General features: G+C 54.1%; 8 protein-coding genes across 8 annotated transcripts; 4 read left to right on the forward strand and 4 right to left on the reverse strand.

Annotated features, from left to right (window-relative positions):
* Positions 1-412: 412 nt before the first annotated feature.
* ACRALDRAFT_1059653 (uncharacterized protein) lies at positions 413-1,284 on the reverse strand. The gene is made up of 4 exons (XM_071016075.1): positions 1,097-1,284; positions 930-1,037; positions 786-873; positions 413-696 (listed from the first exon to the last, which is right to left on the reverse strand). The coding sequence occupies exons 1-4, from the start codon at positions 1,141-1,143 to the stop codon at positions 583-585; spliced, it is 357 nt and encodes a 118-aa protein (XP_070879584.1). The 5' UTR covers positions 1,144-1,284; the 3' UTR covers positions 413-582.
* Positions 1,285-1,684: 400 nt separating this feature from the next.
* ACRALDRAFT_2039182 (uncharacterized protein) lies at positions 1,685-2,086 on the forward strand (the record flags this gene model as incomplete). The annotated part of the gene is made up of 2 exons (XM_071020941.1): positions 1,685-1,874; positions 1,974-2,086. 2 exons carry the CDS (start codon positions 1,685-1,687, stop codon positions 2,084-2,086), a joined length of 303 nt encoding a protein of 100 aa, XP_070879585.1.
* Positions 2,087-2,456: 370 nt separating this feature from the next.
* ACRALDRAFT_2024523 (uncharacterized protein) lies at positions 2,457-2,939 on the reverse strand (the record flags this gene model as incomplete). The annotated part of the gene is made up of 3 exons (XM_071020228.1): positions 2,457-2,550; positions 2,623-2,749; positions 2,825-2,939. The coding sequence occupies 3 exons, from the start codon at positions 2,937-2,939 to the stop codon at positions 2,457-2,459; spliced, it is 336 nt and encodes a 111-aa protein (XP_070879586.1).
* An 817-nt stretch (positions 2,940-3,756) lies between these two features.
* On the forward strand, positions 3,757-4,894 carry ACRALDRAFT_2096408 (uncharacterized protein; the record flags this gene model as incomplete). The annotated part of the gene is made up of 5 exons (XM_071022782.1): positions 3,757-3,910; positions 3,990-4,078; positions 4,171-4,203; positions 4,308-4,671; positions 4,773-4,894. 5 exons carry the CDS (start codon positions 3,757-3,759, stop codon positions 4,892-4,894), a joined length of 762 nt encoding a protein of 253 aa, XP_070879587.1.
* A 644-nt stretch (positions 4,895-5,538) lies between these two features.
* ACRALDRAFT_2095779 (uncharacterized protein) lies at positions 5,539-6,340 on the reverse strand (the record flags this gene model as incomplete). Its single annotated transcript, XM_071022740.1, has 3 exons — positions 5,539-5,710; positions 5,777-5,903; positions 6,016-6,340. The coding sequence occupies 3 exons, from the start codon at positions 6,338-6,340 to the stop codon at positions 5,539-5,541; spliced, it is 624 nt and encodes a 207-aa protein (XP_070879588.1).
* A 489-nt stretch (positions 6,341-6,829) lies between these two features.
* Positions 6,830-8,431, forward strand: ACRALDRAFT_2095519 (uncharacterized protein; the record flags this gene model as incomplete). Its single annotated transcript, XM_071022727.1, has 4 exons — positions 6,830-7,106; positions 7,163-7,375; positions 7,450-7,822; positions 7,894-8,431. The coding sequence occupies 4 exons, from the start codon at positions 6,830-6,832 to the stop codon at positions 8,429-8,431; spliced, it is 1,401 nt and encodes a 466-aa protein (XP_070879589.1).
* A 422-nt stretch (positions 8,432-8,853) lies between these two features.
* On the reverse strand, positions 8,854-9,374 carry ACRALDRAFT_2024527 (mitochondrial 37S ribosomal protein uS13m; the record flags this gene model as incomplete). Its single annotated transcript, XM_071020229.1, has 3 exons — positions 8,854-9,195; positions 9,267-9,311; positions 9,372-9,374. The coding sequence occupies 3 exons, from the start codon at positions 9,372-9,374 to the stop codon at positions 8,854-8,856; spliced, it is 390 nt and encodes a 129-aa protein (XP_070879590.1).
* A 963-nt stretch (positions 9,375-10,337) lies between these two features.
* Positions 10,338-13,199, forward strand: ACRALDRAFT_1059639 (uncharacterized protein; the record flags this gene model as incomplete). Its single annotated transcript, XM_071016074.1, has 4 exons — positions 10,338-10,383; positions 10,476-10,657; positions 10,741-12,178; positions 12,259-13,199. The coding sequence occupies 4 exons, from the start codon at positions 10,338-10,340 to the stop codon at positions 13,197-13,199; spliced, it is 2,607 nt and encodes an 868-aa protein (XP_070879591.1).
* Positions 13,200-13,206: the final 7 nt, after the last annotated feature.

A 13,206-nucleotide genomic window follows, 5' to 3' on the forward strand; every position in this document is an offset into this window, starting at 1 on the left:
TTTCATAGCTAGAACCAACTCCTTTTTATTGTAAAATTTGGACGCCAATTTGGGATGTCATATTTGCAAGAGACATCAAACGAGTGTTTTTTGACAATCTATCGATACTCATGTTGAGGCATATAGACATCAGTATTCCGTACGGATGTGATCCCGCGACGGCTTTGGCGAAACTTACGAAGTACTTCGTACGTGTACCTTGTGGAAATGCTCTGAATACGAAAATTACGGGTATTCATTAGTCCTGGAACGAGTGGAGACTGATGTGGACCTACTGATGCACTTCGTCATGCCCATGACATCAACGGGATCACTCTCAATAGTGTACTTACTCCGTAGAGGTATGAGAAATATGGTCAGTTACCGACAGAACGCGTCGGAACAAACTTATCAAGCATATTCGTACCTGGATGATGGATTAGAGCGAAACACAACGACCAGATCCGACCATATGAGCCAACTTGAAAGCGTCGCAGAACAGCAGAACAGTGGTCGGATTATTTCAGATGACTGGCTAAACTATCTAGGTATTCCATTATGGCCAGTGGGAAAACGTCAATTGGCTAGGCTTGTTGAGACATCTTAAGTGCCGCCGGCACTGGCATGGCCGCCCTTTGACCCTGCCTCTTTCGCCGCCTCACTGCCAGGCTCGAAAGAGCCAGATGAGGCCTTGCCTCCCATCGAGGCAATCTCGCGCTGTTTACATGTCAGCAGAGGCTCCTCCCACACACTGGAGTACCCGAGCACACTACACTATACTAGTGACTGTGATCGTCGACACGTACCTGCTTATCAGGGTCCATACTGGCAAAACCACTCTCGTGGCTGGCTTGACCGCCCTTTCTGCCGATCTCCTGCACCTCCTCACGGGGGCTTACCTACACATCAGCGCCATGGTCCTCCAAAGTTGACTTCTTCAATCCACTTACCGGTTGGCGAAGTTGCCGGGGTTGTAAGTCCCTGTGGGTGAGACGTTCGGGCCAGAGCTCCTATGTTGCCCGCCCTTTCTGCCGATTTCCTGAACCTCCTCACGGGGCCTTAACCGCAGCGTGTTAGCATCATGGATCTGCGAGCCCGTCTAGGGTAAAGCACTTACCGGTTGGCAAAGTTGCCAGGGTTGTAAGTATCTCTTGGTGAGGTCATTGTGGAAGCGCTTTAAAGTAGTGTTTAAGTAGTGTTTGGGGCAGGAGGATTTGGGCCGGTTTGCAGAACGAAGATAAGGTTCTTTGGTTGGGGTGATAAAGATATCTTCGGAGGAATCATGCCGTGGTGGTTGCAGGCCATATATATTCCTCCAACACACCGAGCCGGTGAGATGTCATCATTGCTAATCATGACGACCATGACGACATACACGTACTTCGTAAAGCAAACGATAACTCAGCCGATGATTATCCCGAAGGTACCTTGCTACCTTCCCGTCACGACGCCACCTATGCGTGAATGGCAACACTACACATGATGCAAGCCTGACACCCACGACCCGTTGTCCATCTCGACGTAGAGTAAGGGGGACCTCTTTTGCTCGGGGGCAAGCGGATGTCATGTGGCAATTAAAAACCGTCCAGCGCTCCCCACGCCCGGGAGTAGGAACTCGAGCCTACAGGCACTGCTGTCAATCCACATCAAAATAGCCAGAGGGGATATAGCCACCAAGAAACACATTCAACGCACTTCCAGAAATATGTCTCAGAGCGCGTGGAAGCAGACTGACGAGGATCCGGGTTCTCCTCTGCCGCCCGGCGCCCCCGAGGGTCAGGTCAAGGACGACTCTTTTGCTACCGGAAAGGACGAGCCCATTCCTGTGCAGTCGGATGATGCCAAGGTCGAGGAACCCATCAAGACCGAACTGGCCGACACAGACCAACAACTAGGTGCGTATTCCGGTCTAAATTCACTTGTCGTTCTGGGATTTATTTGTTCGAAATGGCTCATATAAAGTTGTTTGAGTGGGAGCTAATAACAAGCCGCAGAACAAGATGAGAGGGAGGCCATCGACAAGTCCAACATAATGCAGGAGGGTCTTCGTCACGCAAAGCCCAGGGGTACATACAAGGAACCTGACGATTCGGATCTGATGGAATGAGTGACTCCAGCTGGGGAACTGCACAGGTTATTGGAAGGATGTATGGTATGGGGCCGATACCAGGTCATTTCCATGTTGCTCCTGCTCATGTTGCTTCGGTTGTCCGGCTTGTCGATAATGTGACCAGATAATGTTGAATTCTACTTCAACTGTCCCAATCAGATGCCAGAGTCCAATAGTTACCAACAGCAGTTTCACCGATGTTCAGTCTTCGATCAGTCCTACATGGGATATGAGCAGGGTCGCCGTGTATTCGGAGGAATCCCACTTCTCGTTCATATCAAAACATAGCTTATTACTACTATCGTTACAATTTTTGATGCCACCTCAGCTCACATCACAAACACATCATACTTGAGGCTACAGCTTTCTACTGCTGCATATTCTCCAACCTCTCCCTTGCGTGCTGCTTTGCCTCCTCGGATACCCCGGGATTGCTGATGCTGGCCTTCAGCCCCCGCGCTCTGTGCAGACGACATCCCGTCAGCTTCTACGATGCCACAAGCTCAAAGCAGCCAGGCAGAGTTGAAACTTACACATTGCCCGGGTCCTTCTCGTGCGGCTCTGGCCTGTCATCCTGGCTCCTGTTGGGTTTGTCGTAGGGTTCCTGGAACTCCTCCGCCAGGACCTTGCGAGAATGTTCCTTGGCCTGCTCTGATGTATCTGAACGTACGAAGTATCGGTGTAAGCTACCACAAGCCCCTGGCTGACTTACGGGCAACCTGTGCGTCTACTTACTGGGATTGGCGATGGTGGCTTTGTGGCCTCGGGCGATGCTGTCTGGCTCCTTCTCGGTCTCCGCTGATAGAGGAACCTCCTGTTGAATATCACTGTAGTCGTCTTGGCTGGCCATCGTCGGTTGTTTTTACTAGTTAGGTATGCAGGGGGCTGCGGGTACGAGAAACTACAGGACTGATATGACGGGCTTGGATAACCGTAACTTTCACCGACGGCGCCTGGGACGAAACCGGAACATCATGGAATATACTTATACCGGAGAAGGGCGAAGAAGCGTCGTCCAAACCAACGTGAACTCGCCATCCACTGCAAATGTATATATGCATTCCAAAACGTCACCAGTCACTCATGATGTGACCATTGGCGACTATGACGCAAGAACTTCCTCGTTTCCCTCTTGACATGGCGTTATGTGTGCATCACGTCGGTAGTCTCACCCAACAACACGTCTTCTGTCTTCATATTCCACTCATGTTATGGTTCTTGGTGAGTTATGCGGCACAACATTTTGCTTCATGTGAAGCGCTTCACGCCATTCACATGTGGAAGTAGGTTCTGTAGACCATCCTTCCGAGCTGTTTTAGTAGACGGTCGTGAGGTCAACGACTCCAATGGCCACAGCTTCCCCGGGTTTGTCAATGGTACGACGCCGCCGAGCGACACCGAGACCGTGGCCCTGGGAACACGATGCGACGTGACGTTTATCAAAGTACCATGTACATATTCCCAGCGCGCACCAAACAAACATACTGCCATGGGTGATAGGCCAAGGAACCCCTCGCAGCCATAGCCTTTTCCATGAATGACACGGCCCGATTCCGGTAATCATGTATATAGAATCTCGATGGGACACCATGCTTGAAATTAGAAGAAATGCAAAGCAAAAGAACCCGTCGCACCTGAAGTCCTCAGTCCAATTCAGTCACCCCAAGATGGCAGAAACCAAGGACCATACCAACTCGCACCCGTCGAGCCAGCTCAATGGCATCGACAACACTGGCGTGTATTCCGTTCCGAGCGTCCCCATCACCGTGGAGCGGAAACCTTTCCTTCAGCCCGAGGATCGGCGAAAGCTCCCTCACGCGGGTACGTGGCAAACCAACGGCAGCAAAAAGCCTGCAGACGATGATGGGATATCGGTTTTGACAGGGGGCTGATCTGACAGGCACTCCGCGGGCCAATGTCGCGGCGACATACGAGCGGCCGAATGGTACGACGGAAGGGGACTGGGCTCGACGACACCAGAACCAAACGGTGAGTCCCAATATCATAAGCACCGGACCAGAACCGCCATCCACTGGAAAAAGGGGAAGGGCATTGATCTCACGTTGGCCATGCTTGTTTAGGTCCTGCAGCAACATTGCGACTTCTTCGACACGGTATGACTTCACACCTACCCCTGGACCCCTAACCCTGGACGTAAGCAGGGAACCCGAACCTGGACTTTTGACTGATCCAAGAGATGTTTTTCGTGCCGCCTTAGGACCGAGACGGCGTCGTATACCCCGTTGATACCTTTTGGGGCTTCTATCGCCTCGGATTCGGTGTCATCTTGTCCATACTCGCCATCTTCATCATCCACCCCAATTTCTCCTACCCGACGCAGTCGTCGTACCTTCCAGATCCCTTATTCCGCATCTATCTCGATAACATCCACAAAGACAAGCATGGGAGCGACAGCGGCACGTACGACACCGAAGGCCGATTCGTGCCGCAAAAGTTCGAGGACATGTTCGCCAAGTATGCAGAAGGCCGGGACTACATGACAATCAAGGATGTGGCCCGGCTCTGGAATGGTCAGCGGGTCATTGCCGACCCGATAGGTTGGGGGGGCACCTTTTTCGAGTGTAAGTGTTTGTGTGCCGCGTCTTCATTTTGCACTCGCGCTCAAGTCTGTATTCAAAGTGTAAGCCGCTTACACTGGTATCCTTGAACTGATGTCCAACAGGGCTTGCAACGTACATACTGTTGTGGCCGAAAGACGGTCGCATGCGGAAGGAGGATATCCGTGGCGTTTATGACGGTAGCATTTTCTACACGATAGCCAGTCGCCGAGCGAAGAAAACCTAAGACCCATTGACGATAAACCTGGTTGTCCCTGGGTTCCGCCGTGGCCTGGGGGGTGTAGCCTGTGCCGCCGTCACGTCGAAGTCACTTTCGGTCGTCCAGCGTGTACTGGTTGGACGGGACCACAATGGCTACCACCGTACAACGAACGGTGCCGTGTCATGGAGAAACGGTGCTGGGAAGCTGAGGAATTAATGGGGTTCTAAAACACAAGTTCACAGGATTTCCGTGTATGGCATGGGATACAGAATCCAAGCAGTTTTTATGCACTCATCTCATTGCCTATCGTCCCTACTTAGCATCGCAAGCCTCAAAACTCCGACTTTAGATGTGTCGAGTGTACCCGCGCGTTCCTATACCGGAAATAGATGGCGAGGAGACCGACAACAATGCCAAACACGAACAGCATCTGCAAGGGGGTCCAGCCTTCAGTGGAACCCGTCTGCACTGGGTTATCCTCGTTGTTGTAACCCGCCGCCCATTGGGCACTGCCATATTCATCTGCACCTGTGAAGAAGGTAAAGCAGCCATCAGCCAATGGAGAACCACCCGGAATTCTTGTATTTGTGTTGTCGATTCAAGGACAGGAAGGTCAAGCGAGCGGGCAGCGGGCGGGTTACAGTACGTGACTCGATAGGTGCATGTGCTTAGAGTTCAACGCGGATACCTTCGGGAGGGACCTCCAGCTCGCCGCTCTTGGCGATCTTGACGGCCTTGACCGGACGATCGCCAGGCTGCGTCTCGGCGTTCTCAATCTTCTCGACAATGTCGTAACCCTCAAGCACCTCGCCAAAGACGACGTGACGGCCATCGAGCCACCTGGTGGAAGCACTGGTGTTAGCGACAGATGGACCTCTCGTCGATGGCGCGGATGGGGAAACTTACGGGGTGGGAACGGTGGTGATGAAGAACTGCGAGCCGTTGGTGTCGGCACCGGCGTTGGCCATGGACATGAGGCCCTTCCTGGTGTGCTTGAGCTTGAAGTTCTCGTCGGGGAACTTCTCACCGTAGACTGCGGGGGAGGGGAAGCGGTTCGTCAGTCATCGATTGGGCGATTGTCGCGTGCATAGGAAAGGAGGGGAGAGGAGGGGGAGCACGGGAAGGTTCCTCCCATTTGCACTTACTGGACTTGCCACCGGTGCCGTCGCCATTGGTGAAGTCACCGCCCTGGATCATGAACTCCTTGATGACACGGTGGAAGCCTGAGCCCTCATAGCCGAAGCCCTTCTCGCCAGTGGCGAGGGCGCGGAAGTTCTCAGCGGTCTTGGGGACAGTCTTGCCATAGAGGCCGATGACAATGCGGCCCAGGGGCTCATCGCCGTGTTCAATGTCGAGGTAGACCTTGTTGGTGATCTTGGGACCCTTGGCGGCCTCGGCCGTCTGGGAGAAGAGCACCAGGCCAACTCCGAGGAGGGCGATGTAGAAGAAGAGTCTCCGAATGTCAATCATGGCTGAAGTCCTGCCTCGCTCAATTGGTTTGGTTATAGGAATGTGGAAGTTGGTGGGAGTGATGTGGCAAGAGGGAGAAGCCACCTATAAATGCTGCTCCTTCCGGTGTTGAAGCTACGTTTCAACTTGTCCCCCAAGCGGCTGTTGACCCCTGCAACTGACCAAAGCGGAGCCTCTGTCACATGTGTACAGTATAATATGGTCAGACACAGTGGTATCAGCAATAGCTGGATGCGGCTGGACACAGTGCAGATTTACATACGCAACGCGTGTGTACGGTACTTCGATACTTCGAGTCTAGGCTATGGGGCGCATGTGCAGGGCTAAATAGAAAAGTGGATACGTGCGGTCTACCGTCTGAGTGGCTATACCGGTATAGGGACGGTACAATTGGGACGGTACGTTGTACAATCTAGGAAGATGCTAGATGGAGTAACTACATGTAACACCTGCTCATGAAAGTCGGCCCTCAGTCGCTCAAATAACAAGATGGACGATAAATTCTCCCATTATTCCACGGCAGGCCCGGATCCTGAATCCAATCTTGAGAGCCAAGTGGCTACTTACATTAAAGACGACCATCCCCGCAGTCATCGACAGACGAGAGCCCGCAAGTTTAGTGCTGGTTTCGCGATTTGTCTCACGATATTACTCTTCGTTTGGCATCCGTCGGGACTCTGCTCTCGAAGATTACTCTCGACATCTCGGGCCCCTCTCTCGGTCGAGGAGCGGGCACGCGACATCTTAACCAAAACTCCCTTCATCGGTAAGAATTGCGTCACTCATTATCAGGAATTGGCTTCTTATAACCACGGTTTCAAGACGGTCACAATGACCTTCCCATCCTCGTCCGGGCTTTATATAACAACCGCATCTATGGAGATGACTTCACAAAGCCATTCGAAGAGGGCGGGATGGAGGGCCACGTGGACTTGCCCCGTCTTCGAGAAGGGCAGAACGGCGGAGCCTTTTGGAGCGTCTTTACTCCCTGCCCCTCCAACGGAAGCGATTTCTCAGACGAGAACTACGCCGAAAGTTAGTATCATGGCCTGATGATGTCTCCGTGAATTGACCGGAGACCCCGCTGACACATCCGCGAAAATGGTTAGGCGTGCAGATGACGCTGCAGCAAATCGACGTGATGACCCGGATCAAGGAGGCCTACCCCAAAGTATTCTCCCCAATGGTAGACAGCAGCGACGCACTCGAGGCCTGGAAGAAGGGATGGCTCATCTCTCCCCTGGGCGTGGAGGGTCTCCACCAAATTGGCAACTCGGTCGCCAACCTGCGCCGGTATTATGACTTGGGAGTCCGCTACGCGACCCTCACGCACAACTGTCACAACAAGTTCGCCGACGCCTCGGTCCTGGAGAATCCGAAACGCAAAGCCGAGCCGCACTGGGGCGGCGTGAGCCCGCTTGGCCGCCGCCTGATCAACGAGATGAACCGGATTGGCATGTTCGTGGACCTTTCCCATGTGAGGTAAGTCACTGGAGATTTCGGATATGTCGCTTGAAGATAGGCGCAGCTCTAAGCTGAAACTCACCTTTTAGCGAGGACACGATGATCGATGTGTTGGGAGGCAAGGACTGGCATGGCAGCAAGGCGCCGGTCATGTTCTCCCACAGCTCGGCTTTCAGCATCTGCCCCCATCCTCGGAATGTCAAGGACCATGTCCTGCAGCTCGTCAAGGCGCGAGATTCCCTGGTCATGGTCAACTTTATGCCGGACTTCATCTCCTGCATCGACAGAGGCAACGAGAATGGCATGCCTGACCCTGTCCCCGAGAACGCCACCCTGGCGCAGGTTGTCAGGCATATCCTACATATCGGGAACCTGATTGGATTCGATCATGTAGGAATCGGGTCCGACTTTGATGGCATTCCGACTACGCCAGCTGGGCTAGAAGACGTGTCGAAAATACCCGATTTAGTTGCCGAGTTGCTGAGACAAGGAGTGAGTGATGAGGACGCGGCTAAAATCGTAGGGGGCAACTTGCTCCGCGTCTGGAAGAGAGTTGATCAAGTCGCCTTGGAGATGCGGTCGCAAGGCGAGCCGGTTATGGAGGATGATCTGCCCGACCTTATTTGACTCGGATGACTCCCTTATTCCCATTTCCGTCGGCTACCGTATGTCATCGGTCTGCCGAGCAGAGCCTTCCTGTTTGATCATTTGTAGGAAAAGAAAAAGTTGGAGGTTTGTAACAGACAGAAAGGCCAAGCTCTGTAAACATCATAGAATAATGAGTCCCTAATATTCAAGACAAGACCTTCTGCTTTGATGACGATCAAGAACCGTGAAGCGTTTGTCCTCTAACAAAATTTATTGTACACTCGCAATGCGATAACATCGTTTTGTCGTACATGGCAACCGTCCCAAATGTCAGTCCGGCAAGCCGTCATCACCCAGTCCGACCTGACGCGAACTCGCCAAAGGGATGTGTCAGATGCTTCCTAATGGCAGGAAATCCGGTCCGGCCCAAATCCATTCTGTACCATCCTATAAAACCAGTCTCATGCCCTGCGTTCGATCTTGTTCAACTTCTTCGCCGTTTCGATCTGCGTCCTCGTCCTCTGTCCTCTGACGGGTAGGTTCATGGCGTGGCGCCTACCCCTGTAGCTGCCCATATCTCTTAGGCGTTGGATGTTGTCTCGCATGATCTTCCTCGCGTCGGATTCGATGGTCATGGACGAGAGCTCGGCGGTTAATGATGTGACGGTTTTTGGTGGGAGAGAGCCAACTTTGGCGAGCGGGTGGATAGAGTATTTCGCGAGGATGCGGGCCGAGGTGCTGGGGCCCAAGGCGTAGAAGGACTCGAGCGCTTTCTGAGAGTAGGACGAGATGGGGTTAGTTGCCTTCGATGCTCGTTATGTGGCCTTCAAGATGCCGGTGGGTGGGTTGTTGGAAGTGTTGGTTCGGGGTATACCTTCACGAGCTTGCGCTCGGAGAAATTGACGCCCAAGATGAAAACCTATGAAATTGTTATGTTAGGGCTTCGAGCTGATGAAACATGCCGCATGGTTCGGCTTACCATCCTGACTACCTATGTCGCGTCAAGGCGTTCTTTACATGTCCTGGTTACAGAAATGACGAATCGAGGATATGATTGCGAGGCTTCGAAGTCGGAATTGAACATGTCAAAAAGTTGGACCCCCGGGTCTTACATAATCCCTGGGACAGTCTTATCCCGACATCTGTTGGCAGTTGCTACCGGCGGCTCCGGATTCAACGGGTCTTTTTTCCAGCGGGCTAATAATAACTTGGTCAGAGCGCCCAAGGCTCCGTTTTAGGGCACCCTGTGCTGAATTGCTGACGGGCCAGGGCCACCAGACGACCCTTTGACCAATGGGAATCCTCATCCATCTAACCAAGACGTTGGCTCGCACTGGAGTTGCAGTGAAGACCCCCTTGAATTTCCAAAACGGTAGAACTACTACGGACTAAATTGCAGTACCGTCCGACCTGGAATAGCCGCGAGGCCTCTATTCCAGCCCCGTCACTCAGACCAAAGAGCTGGACTCTTTCTAGCGCGACGAACCACCTATGTACGCACCGCACGCACCCTGGTCCAGAGGATTGCCGCACATTCGTACATCCAACAACCAACGGACACGAACACGTCTACGTCTTACCATCTCCCATTTTCGACCTTTGCTAGCGATTACCCCTTTCACCAACCGTGGCCAGCCTTGTTCTAGAAATTGTACCATCAGTTTCAATAGCGGATTCCTTTTATTTTTCTCTGCATCATCAACGGCTCAAACTTCCGGCAGACGACGCGCTAAACATCGAGAGATTCTCCCCCTTGCTTCCTCCCCATACGACCCTGCATATCAACAGGGGGAGAGACACGAATTACACTACTTCCGAGTCGGCAGTTTCCTTTCTTCTCTTTGCTTTCGCCTGTTTTCATAGACGCCTACCCGTATCATCGTGGTTCCCTTGACTTTGACGTCATTTGGTTCCTCACAACATTCCTGCCACCCATTTCGTCACCATGCCAGGTTTCGCAGATTCATTCTGGTCTCCTGACTATGCAGCAGGTACGCCCTTTCTCCCATCAACAAGCTCTAAGTCAGGGAAACCGTATGATTCTAGACGCCTGTGACCTAACTCTTTAACCTCCTCGGTCTAGGTCTTGGCGTCTTGTTCGGCAAGCTCCAGCAAGGCGTTCTCGAGAACCGACAAATCCTGACCGTTGCCCGCCTGCGAGCCGAAGCCGAGGAAGCGTACGGTCAACGATTAGCAGATATCGTCCCAGCTGTGGATAAGGTGCAGGGCGGTTTCTCCAGGGACGATGGCGCCACCATCCGCAAGGTACGAGAGGCGTGCTGTCTGTCTTTCCGTTGGCCACTCCAGTTTCGTTTAGTGTTGACGTTTCTGTTCCCTTCAAAACGTAGGCCTACGAGGGCGTCCGCACCGAGATGGAAGATTCCGCCAAGAGCCACAAGAAGATCGCCCAAAACATCCGAGACCTCGTCGTAAACCCCTTCTCCCGCTGGTGCGACGCCCACGAGTCGCGCATCCAGGACTCCCAAGACGAACTGCAATCGCGCATCAAGAGCCACGACCGGCAAGCCGAGCTGGTCAAGAAGCTCCGGAGCAACTATTTCAACAAGTGCCGCCTGGTCGAAGATATCGAAGAGGAAAATAAGCTGGCATTTCGTGACGTGGAATCCAGTCCCAAGAATACCAATGTTCCGGAAATCAAGGTGTCCGAGAACAAAGACGCCGAGAGCGAGGACGAAGAAGTATTCGAGATTGGTGACGAGGTCTACCATCCGGACCAAGTCAAGAAAATTTTGGCCCACATGCTCAACACCATACCTCTCGGCGAACACAAGGTCCCCATCATGGGCACCTACCAGAATACATCCCCCGGCACGGACATTGTCGAGTATCTGCAGCGGAACATGGGCACCACGAGCGTAAGCTACGCCGAGAGGATCGGGCAGGACCTCATCTCTCATGGTTTCCTGCGGTTAATCGGCAACGTCGGCAGCACCTTTGCCAACAGCTCCAAGATGATTTACCAGTGGCGACCCAAGGCTTTCGAGACGGCCGGCGTGCAGGACACGAAGCAGCTAGGGAGGACCTTCTCCATACCCGTGTCCGACGGTAGCTCCGATTCCCCCGTCGTGGGTACCGTCAGCGAATATCTCGCCAACTGGAACGTCCTCGGCAATGCCCATCCGAACGAGACCCCGGCGGAGCGTTTGCGCCGCGAGGCCCGCGAGGCCGACGAGAAGTACAAGGCTGCCGTGCGCAGGCTCGACGAGCTGCGATGCGGTCTGGAGCAAAACATCCAACTCCACCTCCGCTTCCTGGAGCGGTGCGAGCTGGACAGACTACGGGCCATCAAGACGGTCATCCTGGATTTCTCGGGCACCATCAGCAACGCCATCCCCATCCTGCAGTCGGCTGTCGACAACATGATGCTCTTCCAGGAGACCATCCAGCCGGCCAGCGACCTGCGGTACATGCTCGAGAACTATCGTACCGGGGGGTTCCACCCAAAGGTCGTCGTGTATGAGAATTACTACAACCAGGTGGACGAACAGACTTTTGGCGTCGACCTCGAAGCCCGTGCAAAGGCCGACAAGAAACGGGTACCCATTATCGTGACCACGCTCCTGACCTTCCTCGACCACCACTACCCTGACCTGGAAGGTGATGAAGCAAGGCGAGGGGTGTGGCTAGTCGACGTCCCTCTGTCACAGACTCACAAACTGCGCGCCAAGGTGAACAACGGTAAACCCGTGGCTCACGAGGTTTTGACCGAGTTTGATATTCCAACTGTGGCTAGCCTGCTTAAGCTCTATCTGCTTGAGCTTCCGGGTAAGCTGATACCTTTCCCCTTCTTTCCCATCGTGTTCTTCCATTCCAGCATCATCTGTGCTGACATGATGTCTTCCCAGATTCCATCGTCTCAACACATCTGTACGAGATCATCCGACAATTCTACACAGCACCTCAGTCAGTCGATGGCTCCGATGCTTCGAGGATAAGCGTCCTTGTGCAGACTCTTGCCCAACTGCGCCTTACCAACATTGCTACCCTGGACGCTTGCATGAACCACTTCACCCGCCTCATCGACTTGACATCAGCCGATGAGACGTACATCGCGGCGCTCGCCACGTCGCTGGCTCCCTGCATCCTGCGCCCGCGAACCGAAAGCTCGCTCACGATGGAGGAGAAGCACGCCTACCGCCTCGTCCGGGACCTATTCAAATACAAGGACCCCATCTTCGCCGAACTCAAGCGCATGTCCACCGTCCACTCCGGGGCGATCGGCGGCGTTGTGGCGGGCCGCCCTCGTGCCATTAGTACCGACGAGAGCAACCGCCGCGCCAACGTGGAGGAACGCAACAGGGCCCTACTGGAGAAGGCCTCGGGAAGCCGGAGCCGCGCCACCAGCCCCGCGCCCAGCCCACGCACCGGCCACCGCCGAGACCGGTCCGTCGGCGGCCCCGAGACGCGCTTCCCGATCCAGACGAGCCCGACCTCCGCCAATGACCGCCACCGGTCCAGGTCCAGCCTGGGCAGCATTGTCGGCGGAGCCACGAGCGGGTCGGCGAAGCGTCAGAGCCTGGACGTGCCGGACCCGGGAACCGACTCGTCGCCCCAGGAGCGCGGCCGTGCCCAGGACAGGACATCGCAGCCCATCAACGGGGCCGAGACGATCCTGTCCAAGATTGAGCTCAGCGACTCGCCCGTCGAGAAGCGGAACAGCCTGAGTCGTAGCGGTGCGCGCTTCGTCAGCGGGAGGAGAGTCACCGCCTCTTCCGGATCCATCCCGATCGTGGAACCGGAGACGCCCAGGGGAGTAACGCTGGAGGACAAGCCCATGGCCGACTGAGCACACT

The sequence above is a fragment of the Sodiomyces alcalophilus genome (genome assembly GCF_042370955.1).
Source record: "Sodiomyces alcalophilus JCM 7366 unplaced genomic scaffold ACRALscaffold_1, whole genome shotgun sequence".
Lineage (NCBI taxonomy): Eukaryota > Fungi > Ascomycota > Sordariomycetes > Glomerellales > Plectosphaerellaceae > Sodiomyces > Sodiomyces alcalophilus.

Excerpts from the sequence above, each read along its gene's own strand:
- ACRALDRAFT_1059653 (XM_071016075.1), bottom strand. The coding sequence starts at position 1,143 with ATGACCTCACCAAGAGATACTTACAACCCTGGCAACTTTGCCAACCG. Across the intron at positions 874-929 it reads CCCGGCAACTTCGCCAACCG|CCCCCGTGAGGAGGTGCAGG; the intron begins GTAAGTGGATTG and ends TGTGTAGGTAAG. Across the intron at positions 697-785 it reads GTATGGACCCTGATAAGCAG|CGCGAGATTGCCTCGATGGG; the intron begins GTACGTGTCGAC and ends ACATGTAAACAG.